The sequence below is a fragment of the Oreochromis aureus genome, linkage group 5, assembly GCF_013358895.1.
Source record: "Oreochromis aureus strain Israel breed Guangdong linkage group 5, ZZ_aureus, whole genome shotgun sequence".
Classification (NCBI taxonomy): Eukaryota; Metazoa; Chordata; class Actinopteri; order Cichliformes; family Cichlidae; genus Oreochromis; species Oreochromis aureus.
Window position 1 is genome coordinate 36,401,409 of NC_052946.1, and position 16,190 is coordinate 36,417,598.

Below are 16,190 nucleotides of genomic sequence, written 5' to 3' on the forward strand. Positions count from 1 at the left end.
ATTTACACACGGGCCAGTAATCCAGACATGACAACTCTATATAAGAACTTAAGTTAAATAGATTATGTTTTGCATTTTTCAAACATACAACTGTTAACCTTTTTACTTAAAAGCAATATTTTAAATCTCCTTTGAAGAGCCTTTATTGCAGAAGGTAAAATTTGATATTATTCACTGCGGTCTGTATTAATTATCTTATATTTAGAAAGCAATCATACCATAGTTCCTTGGTTATTGCACCCCAAAAATAATGATAATCAATGAAAAACTAATAATGTAACTGAACTAAAGAGGCTCTTAGACTTTAAAAGGGAGAAATACTTGAAGGAATAAGTAGTAATAATAAATAATAAAGAAGTAGAGACCGATGTTTGGTCAGCCAAGATTATCAAAAAGATGGTAAAGCATGCATTCAATTGAAAATGCTCCTTTGTTAGATTCTCACTTTGACTTTAACATGCAAAGTTAAAATTAATGTTTCCTCAAAAAAAACATCCTTTGTGTTCTCTGCTCTCCCAGCAAGAGGAGCTATAGAGCAAAGACTGCAATGGCCCAGGGGGCTTCATATTTTAACGCTCGTCAGTGGAGCAGTTTGGAATTGCACCATCGGTTTTCTTCTTACAACAGATGGGAAAAATATGTTTTTCTAATTTGAATCAGTTGGTAGTCTTTAAATGAATAAATGCCACAACAACAACTGAAGACACAGCTCTGCTGCTTGTCAGTGTGATTTGCATGATTTGAGCTTCCATCCCAACACCCACTTTGAATATAAAATGAATATAAATCCATCACACAGCAAGACAGTAACGACTGTTACACAAAGAGTCTTGTGTTAAAGAAAAAACTATTCTATAAGATATGGATATCCTTTCTATAATTCAGCTAAATTTTAGGTGCAACAGCGTAAATGTACATCACAAAATATTTTTTTTAAGTCTCGCTAACTGTTAAAGTGCAATTGGGCTTTTATTCTGAAAGGATCCTTCACTACATCCACCTCCAGTCACAAAGGTGAAATGCTTTAACAGCAAAACTAAACATACAGTATCCCACGCAGCTTAAACTACTGCAGTGTTGCAAAATGCATTTGTGAAATCTTCTCCTTGTATGAAAAATATATGTGCTTTTATGCTCTTGCCTCAGAGTGCATTAAATTATTTAATAGCAGAGCGTCTATTTTTAGAGTAAAGTTAAAATCAGCTTTAGCTGAGCGCATGACCAATGATGCAACGATATGTGAAGGCTTTGAGAATTCCTACTAAAATACATCTGGCTTCCTTTTTTGACACTTGAATAGGAAAAGCTCTCCTGGTTCTTTGCATCTTCATACTGACACTGTTGATGAAGTTCATATAATCTTTCCTACAAAAAAAGAAACCAAATCACCAATTTAAACATTTTATTGTATCAAACAAATTTAGATTACAGATGTAATCATCAATCAGTTAAAACTAGAACAAAAGAAAAAATCCATGTTATTCAAGTAAAGTACACTACTACCATTCAAAAAACAATTTTACCCATAAATACATTGCAGAAGAAAAACATAAAGCTTGCAGAGGAATGTTTTACTGTTCTTCTTGTTCATCGTGGATAAAGTGACCATTGTTGGCAACTGAGTAACAAACAGCTGTTGCTGTGGCTGATTAATCTCCTAAAGTGACACCGAAACTTCAGATCTAGTTTTGTTCATTTATTTCTTTTAGACATGTCAAGTATGATGTGAAGGTTATAGAAAGATTGTCACATAATGCCACTTCAGTGATACAAACGACAGATTACATGACAAATATTTAGTGTGCTGATGACTTTATGATGTCTTTGTTACAAACTAGAATTCAAATAAAATGCAGCAGTTTTAAAAAAAAGTGTTTAAATTTGTTGTTTTTGTACAAAATGAAGCACAGTAAGTACCTTGGGCGTAGACAACAAGTCACTGTACATTCAGTGCCATGCAAGAAGGTGTTTCATGACCAGAATTTAAATTCCCAAGAAGCATTCATGTGTCAAAAATGAGGGTGCAATTTACTCACTGGGGATGGATTCCTCCTTGTTAATCCTAAATATGGAAATGGAGCTTTAGAGACGATCGCTTGTACCCTGTTTATCAACTAGACATTTACAAGAAGGGTAATAGTCTAGTTATCAGTACATGCATTACTGTAAACTGACGTAGCTTTCTACTTCTTATTGAGTAACAATTGCTCACACAGGGTTTAAAGACTTAAAGACAGGCTTTCTCCCTCCTTTTATGCTAAAAAGAACTAAAATTATTTTGGGGAAACGTCAGAAATGCTTCTCTTCAGCTGTCTGCATGTGTGTGACTGACTGACAGGAGTTTGAATCTTAGCCACACAAACAACAAACATATCTGCCCTGTAGCCTTTAAGCTACAAGCAATCGTTAGCAGTGGTCCTGAAGCATAGCCAGGGGACTACACCAGAGTCAGAGTCAGTCCAGTAGTTAGATGTGGTTTAATGTGCTGCACTTTAGCTAGCAGGTTGGGTTTTCTGTTTTCTCTCATTCAACAAGCAGTGCCTTCCTATTTGTATCGGCACTAATTCTCTATTCTGAAAAATGAAAACAAAACCAGAATGACAGCTGTTACAGTATAATTAGTCTACTTTTCTGATGGCTGGACTGGTTCCTGACTGGATTTTTTTTTACATTTTGCAACGCTGCTTACAGAGTCAACAACTGCAGGCTTGGGATGCTGTTAAAGCTGAAAATAATTGTGTTTTCTGGGATTATTCGTGAATCATTTCATCTAGAAATGATCAGGTTTAAAATGTTTCCAAGAAATGACATTATACATCTTGTCTGTTTAGAACTGCAGAGCATGAAGCTGCATCTACACAGAGCTCTGTGTGTGTAAAAGTATTGTCTTTGAGGTCATTTTGGAAGCTTTCAAAGCCTTGCTGGACACAATCACTGCAACTGTGAGCGCAGAATGTATGAAAATAGACTTAAAGCATGAAAATACACTTCTATGGATTGAATTTCATTTAATGCCCAGTGTGATTAAGGTATGAGCGACTCTTCTGTCAGACATATGTGGGACAAATGTCTGAAGAGAAGGTCTGAAATGTGCTCTGTGTAGACACAGTTCAAGGCTGTGGTTACCAAACTTTTTCTGGCACGCCCGCCTTCAAAAGTCGAGCAAGGATGACAGCTCAACAAAATACAGATCAACAGCATACCATCATCAGCCTCTTTTTACATTTTTCAGTCAGTTTAGTTTCACCTTATTTTATAACTTTGGTAATCACAGCCACCCACACACAGTGCTTGTCTGCCCCACCAGGGAGGCTCGACACACAGTTTGAGACCCACTGGACCCAAAGGAAATCATAATTATGATCAAAAATAGCTTTCTAGTTTCTTCCATGTGTTTAATCGACTAATTATCAATAATGTAAAAAAAAAAAATTGCAGTTGGTCTTAAAAATATTTGTAAATATCAACCGAGTTGTTCAAAAATCCAAATATATGTTTAATATAAAATATCAATAAACCCACATTCTGCCTTTACTGATTGCTCATAAGAGACGGCATTTGAATTTAAATTGATGGTTTTGTCTCTGGTTACTTACCAGGTTCTGATGCTATTTTATTGCTATGACATGGAACAATAAATGTTGAATTCATGGCACGTATAAAGTGATTGAAAATGTCTAAACTGATTACAAATAAAATATTCATTGTCTTTGATAATGCAACGGGATGTTAAACTTGTGACAGATTATGATAATGTGTGTGTGAGTAAGACATTACGAAAGCTTGTCCCGTAAACCAGATAATAAATCCCAGTTGGGGGAAACGATAGGCTAGTTTTAATTTAGTGCAGGGGGAGCTTTAACAAAAACAAATATAATTATCGAACTGTCCCTCTACACAAGAGTTGTGACACAAAATAAATGTAGAAACTTTTGTTTTTGTTCTCAAGGTGGTAACTAAGGCCTGGCCGTAGAGGAATATAGAAGCCCTGATGTTTTGAAAAAGAGAATCTGCAGACACAATCTTCTGTCATTGTGTAGGGCTGACTGAGCAGACTGAGCAGCATTGTGTTGCACAGAGGACGGCTCTATTTCTCTGTCTTCAGGCTGCATTTCTTTGTCTTCTCCTCTGCCGGCTGACTCACTCCTGCTTTTGTTTCTGCAGAAATATAGACAGAGACATAAAAGAGTGAGAGAAGAGGCTGACGCTGGAGATTTTAATGGACTTGTGCAAGTAAACAATAAATATTTTGGGACTTTTCTTTACAGCTTATTTAGTATTTCTCCAATTTGTTCTTTTCGCTGCTGTGATTTTTTTTTTGGGGGGGGCGCATATGAAGAGTAAGGTAAGCGTGTAATCGACATACTGCTGCATAAACTTTACATGCATTTAGCTTTTTATTGATTACTGTGGACATTTATTAAAGCTTTCAGAATCACTGGGCGTTCACATAAGTACATGTCAGAATTAACAGATACCAGATGAAGCCTAGTTTAAACCAATGATGTGGGATAAATGAAACAACAAACCCAAAGCGTGTTTTGGAAAGCACAGGTGTGTTGATGATGCTCGGGTTCCACCTTGGTGAAGTATTCAGCTGAACCAGGATAAAGCAAAGGACTCCATCTGTCTCTCTCACTCTGGCTTCCTGTAGGTATCTGCACACTCATTGCTAGTTTAGTGTATGGTTGTCAACATTTTTTTTGTCATGCTAAAATAAATCGCTAAAAATAACAGTCTCTTTCTCTGAGCTGAGTTCTGCTTTTGTCTGATATTTGAAGACTGAGTGGTGAGAAACTGAAGTTCAGTGTTGGGGAGTAACAGAATACATGTACCGGTGTTACATATTTAAAATACAAAATATGAGTAACTGTATTTTGTTACAGTTACCGTTTAAATAGGTGATAATTAGAATATGGTTACTTTGTTGAAATAAATGGATTACACAGCATTTTCAGTTTCATATGTTAGGCTATCGACTCTCTAATTTTGATAATTAAACGCATTGCCAGAAACCCAAACAAAGAGCCAATAAGAGGCTCTAATGTAAACGTCTTGTTAATGCTGGTGGCATCAGTTAAACAATGGACCCGGAGCTAGCACAACAGAGGCAGCAGTGCATGGGCAGGCAAGTCATGCACTGTCAAAGTCAAGAAAGTCAGTTCTTTTTAAAAACGAATGTTAGCCTACTGCAGCTACCTTCGTTGAGGTAGCTACCTGGGTTATGTGCCACTTCAGTACCTTCGATGTACTATTGCTGTGTGATTTATTACTATTACTGAAGGCTACTCACAATATACCAAGTAATCCAAAGTATTCACAGTATGTTACTCGCATTGAGTAACTTAACGGAATACATTACAAATTACATTTTGGCGCATGTATTCTGTAATCTCTAGTGAATACATTTAAAACATAACCTTCCCATCACTGCTGAAGTGACATCATACCTGGAGGGTATGTCCATCATTTATATACAGTGTTTGGCGTTTCACTGTCATGGTTTATAGTATTGGAACACTTAAGGAAGTGAGCCATCATTAATTTTACTCGTGCTTTCCTTACTGTGACAAGTCAAAATGTGTGCTGTGAAAGATTTACAAGGTGGAAAGCAGAGAGAGGAGACAGACTTGTTAACCAGCTGATAGTGGAGCTGGAACAGGTGTGCTGCATCTCTCTGATGACCCAAGACTTCACACCAGGCATGGATAAATCAGATTGGGTTTTCACGACCCTAAACTGTGCTTCTCCAAACATAGCTTATTAAATGTAACTATGTAAGTGAGCTAAGATTTGTATTATTCTGTGTCCATGAGGCCCACACTGTCACTCAAAACCCAAATGTGTGAGAAATTAAGTCAAGTGAGTGACTGCTGTAAATTATCGTGATTTCCACATCCAGCCAAGTGGTGTGTTACCTGCAATGGTGAACTTGTAGTCACAGGTTTCCCTTTGCTCACATGAAACTTACTACAGCTGAAATCAATGAGCAGCATTTGTATCATCCTATCAAACTCATGAGCAGTAGCCAGAAGTGAGCTGTGTTTGTCTCAGCATGTAAAATATGATTAAAAGATTTTAAATGAATTTTAAAAGTGCAAGACTGAAGAGATGCTGGGCTTATGTCAGCTGTGGCTAAACTAATAAGACCATCAATGCCTCATGAAAGAAATCAGAATTCACAGCAAGTCATGGAAAAGAAATGATACATTTCAGTGAGAAAGAATGAAATACAGAAAGGGGGAAAAAAAAACAAGATCTACATGCTCCATTTGCAGCATATGCCAGTATTAGCTCTCCTCCTGCCCCCTTTTCCCAAACCTGATTTTTCCGCTCGTGTGTGTAGCTTCCTCTCAGGGTATTTCAGCCATGCCGGTGCTCTGTGAAATGTGCATCAAAGCCACTTCACAGATGTTTGTTGACGAGCCATGATTATATGACAGCAAGCCAAAGCCGTTGCACTGTTTAACAAACTTAAATAAATCCTGCCGGCTGCATGGAGGACGAGGAGTCCCCTGAGGACAAGACCACGTTGGAGACATTTTCTGCAAAAAGCAAGGCTCTAATGACAGTTATGTACCTGCTTGTGCATTGTTTTGTTGCGATGAGGGATCTGCTACACTGGCAACACTGGAACAATCCTCCTTCTCCTTGGAGAGGGGACACTCGAGCCCACCGGCAGCTTCTAATAGACTCTCCCTCGAGAACTCTGCAGAGGGCAGAAAGACGAATGGTAAACAAGATGGAATGGAAGTGCAAACGGAGTTGAAAAGGATGAACATGTTTTCAGTATTTCAACTAGTCTCATCAACAATTGCCACCTGAAGTGTCCAGTTGGTGATCTTTGTGCAAAGCTGCCAACAACTGATGTTAATAATCATTCATTTATTTCGCCTATCTTACTGTTAACTCCTTTCACCTGGACTGAGGACTTAATCTGCAGCTCATCTATAAGGTGAATAATGCAAAAAGATTTTTAAAAAATGTCAGTGTAAAGGTTTTTAAGCTTTTACACCACAAACACATCTGTGTTAGAGTGAATTTAAAATAATGGGCCTGTGCTATTACAGCTTCAGAAAAAAAGAGTTTTGTCCACTCATGATGCATTAGTCCTGCCCAATTACTAAAGTGTACACAGTGTGTGCCGTGACCAGGTATCCACCTTCCATTACACTGAATTGTTGTCCCTGACCCGAAAAACTCACCTCTGTTTTTGTCATTGGACAAAAGCAGTTGGCAAAGACAGGAGATGGTATCTGTTATGGCGCTGCTTTGATCTAGGAAGTGCTTTTTTTATTAAAGGAGATTCAACATTAGTAATGAATATTACAACAATCTGACAAAATATCAAAACCAAACGATCTGAGTATGGCTAATGGTTTCTGCAGTGAAACCCTGTGTTTGGTGAGGTTTCACTGGAGGCTGAAAAAGTTAATTCCTGATGGAGCCTTTGGGAGCACGCTGACCTATTTAACTTTTTTGGTGCTGTTTGTTTTGGCTCTAAAAAGGACCTCAAGGACAGCCGAGCTGCTCTTTGATAATGCAGAGAAAGTGTTTCCTTATCTGGAGAGCAAAGTGAACCTCGTGAACAGGGATGGTTATACTTGCTGTAACACGTTTTCTTTATATCAAATCATTTTAAATGATTTTTGTCCCGAATTTGTTGCATGATAAACCTTGTGTCATCATAATTATAGTATGTCATCAAAATAACATAAAAGTTAAAATATACTAATTATGTTAAGCTAACTATGTTATTTGTACTAGATGTTTCCTATTTTATTCCATCTCGTCTATCATGCTAAACTAAACAAGCATCTAGCTAAATTATTATTGACGATACTGAGACAAATATGGTTCTTCTTCACATCGTGACAAGAAAATGAACAATTCTTTTAAATTCTGACTTTTCTTTTAAGCATATTTCCTCATATTCTCCCATTTTTATCTGATGCCTTCGTTTCACGTCTACCCTCCCCCTTTTCTCCTGATCCATCATTGATTTACATACGTTCCTTCCAGACATCTTAATGTTTCTTGCCTCATTTTCTGCTTTACTTTTATCCCTATTCCCCTTATCCAACACTCTGGACTCCTATTAATGTGCTGTGTTTGTTATTTCTTGTATTTTCAGCTTTAGTATGTTCAGCTTTCTTTTTATGATGCCACACATACAACTGGCCTCCTTATCTTCTCCTTCCACTTTAGGACCTTCATACTGCTTCATAAATGTCCTTTCATTGGTTTCCTATAACCTTTTTTTCCCCACAGTCACCCTTCAGGCTTTATTCATAAATTAATTCATGTTTTGTAATCAATATTTATTCCCTCTTATACTACACTGACTGACTGAGATACAAAAATCAAAAGCAACCAAGCAGATTTACACAAGTATTATATTCATGTCCAAATAAGGGAGAGGAAGTAGAAGTTGAGTTGGCTACAAATAGAAGGTGAGTAGTTTGTTTCCCAGTACTTCCAGTCTGCATGAAGAAATGTTCAGAACCCCAAATTGTCTCTGTTTTATCCGTCAGAGTGTGAGCATTATAATTAAAATAATTAAAGGCATTTTAACAACAAAACATTGTATGACTGTGAGTGTGAATGTAAAAAGTAAAAAGTATTTTGATTGCAGTCCATCACAGGGTTTTATAAAATCTTGTTAGATAATTAATTGAAATAATTGTTGAAATCCGAAGAGAAAAAATATCTAACAAAAAACAGGAAAAGAGGAAAAAATCCAAAAATGAATCATCCATCAACAATCGTAGGACCTCTCAGAAATATGCTCTTATGCCCTTTGGAGGAGTTTGATCTGCAGGGTTGGGAAGCACAGGATTGAAAAACAGCTAATGGCACTGAGGCTGAGCAATATTCAGCTAACAATCCTCATAGGGTGCACAGTTATAGCCGCTTTTCCACGCCTATAGCTGCCACTCGAAGCTGTTTTGCAGAACACCTTTTCATTCTGTCACTTTGTCAATGTCATGTCTGTTGGTATTGGTGCCTTCTTTGTTCTGCAGCTGAGGGATCTCTCTGCGGCTCTCTGAGCTTCAGGCTTTTCAATGCATGCAGACGAAGGGGCGGATCATTCTGTCCGATGTAATAATGGAAATAATGATTACTTGTCGCTAAACATGGCGGTATGTAATGTAGTTAGTATTAGAGGGTATTTTTTACCCGTTATTTGCAAATTACTCCTACCTACTGAAATCCACTATCACTCCAAAATATGATGGATTTGATGGGTTGTAGAGGTAGATAAATATTCACTCATGACCATATTCACTGAAGATTATCTTAAGGGAAAATCAACATAAACACAGAAATACGGTAGGTCTCAGTGGACCAAGTGTTGAGTGTTAGTCTTTGTGCCTAAATTAGTACTGTAGCAGATTTTTAAGGATGTCTCTGTTGCTGAATAAGCAGCTGCAAGCACACAAATTAAATCCTCCTTGACAGCCTCCACACATACCCTCCATTTGGCAACGCAGTTTCTCAAAGGCCTCTGCAGTGGCCTCATCGTCGTGTGGGAGCTCCTCTCCCGTGGGCACAGAGTCGGGGCTGGGCCGGTCTGACAGGCAGCTCTCTGAGGAGCATTCGTCCCCAGCTCCCTGCTGCTGCCTGTACAGGTGGTGCTCTACCAGGAACTGTAGCTCTGGGAGGAAACAGAAGAGATAAAAGAAAAGCAAGGAAGAGAAGACGAAAATGACAAGAGGTTAGATAAGTGGAAGAGGTATCTTGCAATGGGAGAAGAGGTGGGTTTGTAGGAATATTGAAGTTAAAGGGTGAATTTAAATGCAAAAAAATCACTAGGGAGGTGAGAGTAAGGAAAGAAAGAGGTGTGAGATGAAGGCAGCCAATGGGAGAAAAGATGGGTCATGAATAGCACAAAGGTAACAGAAATGAAAGGAAGTGTAGGTGGAAAACATATTGTGGGTTAAGAATCTAATAAACTGGCAACATTTAATTAACCCCCTGCACAGTTTGGAGTGACAGGGCAGGTAAAGACACATCAGAGTTTGGATATGAATTCTTTAATCGCCGTCTCCGGCCTCCTCCATCTGTGGTTTATTAGTTTTAATCCCCTTGTAGTAGGAAACTAAAGCACACTGATTATCTCCTCTGCAAGAACTGACTCATCACACTCAGAGCATGCAGTTTAGCTGTAAAACTAATTGAAAAGGAAATATCCTAGAGCTTCCGATTTCTTTTATCTCGTCTTTAATGTTCTCTTGATTCACTTTTCGTAAACGCTCCATGTTATTGCATGTAGTTTGCATAAAACCATTTCCATGTTGTGTTTGTGTGTAAGCTCAATTGGTCTCTTAAAAGTGGATTTGCATTACATTGCTGGGTCCAAGTACCCCATAAAAGTAGAAATAAAGATAAATAAATAATTTGCCTGTTTCATGTGGTGCAGGACCTTAATCTCAAAATTACACACCCACTTTTTAAACTGAAAACATAAAAACTGGGAGGAATTCTCATAAGACAATGGGATAATGAATGAGTGTTGGATCGAGTGCATAACTGACTGGCTTCAAATATAACACTCAACACCAATAAAAACATGTCATCAACTTATATGAGAACACCTGGACTTCCACTGGATGTTTTTATTTGGTTAAAGTTTGGATTTGAGTCCTTTAGAAAACTACTTCTATTACAATTTTAATGTTTAAAAGGTTTTAATGTGGAGTGATCCGGCTGACACTGGCAAGCCACTTTCTTAGTGAATGGAAATCTTTCATTTTGTGCAAAAAATGAACTTTTTTGAACATATGCACTTACTGAGGCATCAGCTAGTTAGTATATCTTTATTATTTATCTAGAGTTTCATCAGATCTTTGCTGAACAATATATAAAAAAAAAAACCTTAATACTGACTAATATACTGCAATAGTTCTCAATTTCAATTTAATTTTATTTATACAGCGCCAAATCACAACAACAGTCACCTCAAGGTGCTTTATATTGTAAGGTAGACCCTACAATAATACATACAGAGAAAAACCCAACAATCATATGACCCCCTATGAGCAAGCACTTTGGCAACAGTGGGAAGGAAAAACTCCCTTTTAACAGGAAGAAACCTCCGGCAGAACCAGGCTCAGGGAGGGGTAATGAGTAGTGTTAGCCATAAAGAGCTCATTTATGATCAGTTGGTGTTTTATCAAAAGAGCACACAACAACTTAAGAGAGATTACACAGAGTACTGGTTTATGGTATTTATTATCATTTTGACTTGAGCAGCTTACTAACCTTCTTTGTCCCTTCAGCTGTTACCGCAGTCTTCACTGTCTTACAGTGAAGTAGTGACAGCATATAAAGCGATGTCTTCCAAAGCCAAATGTGACTTTTGCTTTTGTTTCTCAAGCATCAAAAGTGTGCTATAACACTTAAAATACCAGCATCACACTTACTGTAGTATTGATGGCAATGCTTATAACACAGCTCACCTTTCATCGTAGGCGTTCCCTTTTGCCCTTTTCGCCGTTGCCGAGGGGAGTTCAACAAGGCTGCCTGTGAAATATCAGCACTGCACGTCAGCTGGGCAGAGAGCGCTTAGATTGAAGATATTACTATAACATAGAACTAGTTTAAAACTGAAACCCAGAATTCACATAATTTCATTTTCGTAATCTTGTTACAACAAAAACAGACCTTAATAGAGAAGTAACTAGATTACCTTGTACAGCTGATTTGGGAGACGATCTTCATCAATTTCTATGAGAAAGCAAACAGTAGATTAAGTACAGGATACATTTATGAAAAGACACACACACACACACACACACACACACACACACACACACACACACACACACACACACACACACACACAAACGAATAATAACTGCACAGAAAGTTTCCATGTATTTCACAGTCTGCGTTAACAGCATATTCTTCAGTGTGACAGTGCACCGTCGCTGGAGCACCGTCGCTGGAGCACCGTCGCTGGAGCACTTGTGTGTTTGAACAGTGTGGAGCAGAGTGGATATAAGGTGACCTCCAGCCAGATGGTTATCTGACACGCTGCAACCACAAGCACTGCAAAATGGTTTGCTCCATTTTTATCCAGAATTGTTGGTCATAATATTTTATTTTTCATCATATGTCAGAATTTTCTTTTTATGATCCACTTACATCTTTCAAATAGACCCTTGTATATGCTCAACAGCTGTTCTCAGATACACACCTAAGCACATGCAACACTCTTAAAGGGAAATAAATATACATCATACTGTGGTGCACTCTTGAGCAGAGCTTAGTTTGCTGCAATTATTCATATCTTATATATGCATAAAATTCTTAAGAATTTAAATATGTTCATATAAAGTATAAAACTTTTATGAACCACTGAAATATTCTTTGTTGTTAAGCCAATTTAATTTGATAATACTATAATACAGCAAACAGATGACCTGACTGGCTACCTTCCTGGACTTTTTTTTTGGGGGGGGGGACAACAATAACAATAATAATATTTATATTTATAACAAGGTGCAATAATAATTAATATGCAATAATAACAGTGTGCAACACACATACACTTATTCTTCATTTTATTACTAAGGTACTGTGTCATGTCGGGTTGTGTTGTGTTGTACGTAGTGCTGATGTTGGACAGTACTAGGTATAACTGTGCAATGACAATAAAGAGTTATCTTATCTCATCTTGTGTGCTTGTACTGAAATTACATTTTAAAAGCAAGATTTTTACTTCTAATTAATCACTTACAGAGTTTTACAGCAGTGTTTATTTGAATACAGTTTTTACTTAGCAGTAGAGGACAGATCCAGCACAATATGAAGTATGAATTCTGAAGCTCACGGGATGAAGAAAAACTCAATAAAAAAATCAATATATGAAACATGGCTCTGTTCGAAACAATGAAGAACCGAGAAGGAAAGAAAATACAGCTCACCAGAGTACAGTGAAACCATTAACCATGATCAATATCGAGCGTTTTGAACTTGGATCCAAATCTACGTTTTACAGCTTTAAACTTTTTTTTTCTAGGACACCACCTTGTTGCTTGGCAACCTATGCATCCCCAGGCACTGGGAAGGCACTGTGTGTGCGAGTGTGTGCACCAAAATATTCCCACTAAAAAGTATGTGCTAGACTGCTGAAAAATGCCACTGATGTGCTTGTTTCTTTTTTCATCGCTCTCTGTCTGTCTCTCTCTTCACCACACACATGCATGGGGGTGTATGAAACACGGCATAAAAGCCAATAAATTTCATTTAAAAAAAAGATTTATCCCCGTGCCGACACCTGAAACTGAATCTTATTAACACAGCATCCCAGGAGTTTTAGAAGGTTCATATGACATTATGGATGTTTTTCATATTAAGTTGTGGGCTCTCCTTTACGTCTCCGGATCACGTTTAAAAAACAGTCTGAAATAATCAGTGAAAAAATACATGTATTCTATGTTTCTTCAGCATCACTAAAACTTCTCACTGTGTTTGCTATGAGAGGCTGCAAATATTATCATTAGAGTAAATATGTCCTTCAATCCCACAGATGGGTAGATGGAAAATACATGTTAAAAGGTGGTCTTGTAGACTTTTACCTGATATTTGTTTCTGAGAAAAATGAGAGCCACATATGAGGATATTCGTCTAAGATGTCAATAGAACAGTGGCAGTACAATGTCCTCGTAAGTGGATGTGATGTCCACATATGTGGACGCCAGGTCCTAGGAGGTTAAAGATTCTTACTGTCCCTAGCTCTCTCGGTTGCCTCTGTAAGAGGCTATGGCCTTATTTCTGTGTAGAGTGTAAACCATTAGCTATCATTAGCCAGAAAAAAAACCAACAAAACAATATCCATACTCGCTCTAACACCTGTGGCTCAGGTGGTGGAGTTGGAAGGTTGGTGGATTGAGCCCACAGTCTTATGCAGTCTGAATGCTGAAGTATTCTTAAGATACTGAACCCCATATTGCATCGACTGCAGCGTGTGTGTGTGTGTGTGTGTGTGTGTGTGTGTGTGTGTGTGTGTGTGTGTGAGAATGAAATGAAATAGATAAAAGTGCTGCATGAATGTGAGTGTGGTTGGGTAAATAAGACTTGTAGCTAAAAGTGCTTTTGAGAGCTGGGTGAGTAAAAAGGAACCAGTCCATTTACCATTTCTGTAAAGAATGGACACAGCCGCTGTGCCACCACACATTTGTTAGTGAAGTCGTGCTACCTTGATCCGATATGGAAGTACCTTATACCCGCATTTTTTCTCATAGGCAGCAGACATGACTCGTGTGTTAGCAAAAGCGTACAGAAGGCTAGGGGGAAATGGGTCCCCTGCTTCCTTGCCCCTAATTAAAAACTTTCTTATGTTTATGTTCAAATTCCTATTACTTACAGTATATTGTTTATTTTTTAAAATATGGTCCCCAGAAGGACAGTTAAGCTAATTTTGCTTTAGAGCAAGCCTACCTTATGACTAACAGTGACGCGACCCTCGTCAGATTCATGTGCTCGTAACATCTGATTGCATAACAGCTACAATAATATATGCCAGTCCTATTATCTTGTTGTTTACTCAAATAACAATCATATTTCAGTTTTATGATGTGAAATATAGACGTGTTGCAAAATTATTGTGACAGGGCACAAAAACAACTGGGTTAGGTGGATGGAGAAAAACATATTATTGTAGTTTAAATTGGAAATTTGATAAAGTGTACCTCATGGTTTAGACTAAAATGATGCCTCTTCACATACATGCTTCAGGATAGTTGTTTTTCTGGTATTATCTTTATTTTCGTTTTGTATAAAGTAACTTTAAATGAATAAGAAAAATGTTTGCTTCCAGTGACAAACAGTCAAAGTTTAGAAACTTAAACAAAATCTTAAAACGTGAAGCTATGAACTTTTAATGTGTGTTATAATGTGTACATTTCATAGACACCAATCAGATCCCACTAAAAATTGGATGTTGGATAGATGTGCAGATCTTGTCTATATCGGGTCTGTCGGTCCATGACTAATTATGAACATCTATACTGTGGTGGTCCTGGGTCAGTGACCCAGTGCTTTGGTTTATGTATTATTATTGATCTTTGTTTTTATGTGGGGTCCCAGTACTCCCTCTCCCCTCTGTAGCTTCAAGTCCTTGTCCTTGAGCCAGTTGTATTTCCTGTTTTACTTTGAAGGCCCATGTCTCAGGTCATGCATTCTGTTTTGCTTCCCCGTTGTCTTGTCTAATTAGGTTCAGCTGTGTCTCCCTCCTGTGTGCCATTTCCATGTTACCTTGTGTGTATATTTAGTGTGTGGTTCTCTTCTTTGTCTGAGTGTCTGCGTATCTTTCTGTGTATCATGCCTGTTGGTCATCCTGTTCATCTTTCCCAGTGTCTCTCCAGCTACGTTTTCATGTTTCAGGTTGTTCAGTTTTATGTTTCCTTGCAAACTGTGACATATATGACGTCCAAACTAGGTCCACAATTTGGAAGTCCATCCATGACCCAACTTAGACTTCAAAATGAGCTTCAACATTTAAACTTTGGACTGGGACACCATGCAGACATCTGTGAAAGGTGCACAAAATTTACATGATCAATTAATGTAATATTTTTTTTATCTACAAGTATCAACATTGCTATAAACAGAATACAAATGAATACAGACTATTTAGAAACAAACATGATTTATTATGTGTTAGCCTACCAATTTATTCAGTACATGTGGGGTTTTTTGTTGTTATTTTACATTTTCCTGTTTTTCTTTTGCTGGTTTATTTATTTTAATTAATAAAAAAACATATTTATTTGTAATGAGGTTAAAACTGCCATTTATTAAAATGTGTTGAAATATAAAAAATGTTGAAATGTTAAAATGTAAAATTTTGAATAACTTTTAAAAGGAGTACAATATTTTTAATAAGTTTAAAAAAGCATTTGCATTATGGCTCGTTTTTATTTTAGTGAGATTGGTATCCTGCTTCAGTGTGAAAAGCTTGGTAAGAGGAAGTGAATGTGGCTGTGGTCTTTAGCCTGCTGTGAGAGAAGTTGCAACTGAAAGTAGGAGAATTTTGTGCAAGTGTGTATGAACCAGACTATCTGCTCGACAGTCGTTGTCGATGAGAACATTTGGCAAACTGTCTGTGAGAAGCTGGGGACATCTCCGCTCGAAATCCACCGAGCAGCTGCTCACTTTTGTTTTAGCGTCAGTACTCCACG

General features: G+C 37.6%; 1 protein-coding gene across 1 annotated transcript in view; it reads right to left on the reverse strand.

The window, feature by feature from the left end:
* Positions 1 to 15: 15 nt before the first annotated feature.
* Positions 16 to 16,190, reverse strand: part of LOC116320710 (protein phosphatase 1 regulatory subunit 1A) — a 34,551-nt gene continuing 18,376 nt past the window's right edge. The window contains exons 3-7 of the mRNA XM_031740379.2: positions 11,693 to 11,730; positions 11,463 to 11,526; positions 9,476 to 9,658; positions 6,581 to 6,709; positions 16 to 4,158 (exon numbers count right to left, since the gene is read on the reverse strand). Of these exons, the coding sequence (XP_031596239.1) occupies positions 4,088 to 4,158; positions 6,581 to 6,709; positions 9,476 to 9,658; positions 11,463 to 11,526; positions 11,693 to 11,730 (485 nt within the window). The 3' untranslated portion in view covers positions 16 to 4,087. The remainder of the gene's footprint in view (positions 4,159 to 6,580; positions 6,710 to 9,475; positions 9,659 to 11,462; positions 11,527 to 11,692; positions 11,731 to 16,190) is intronic.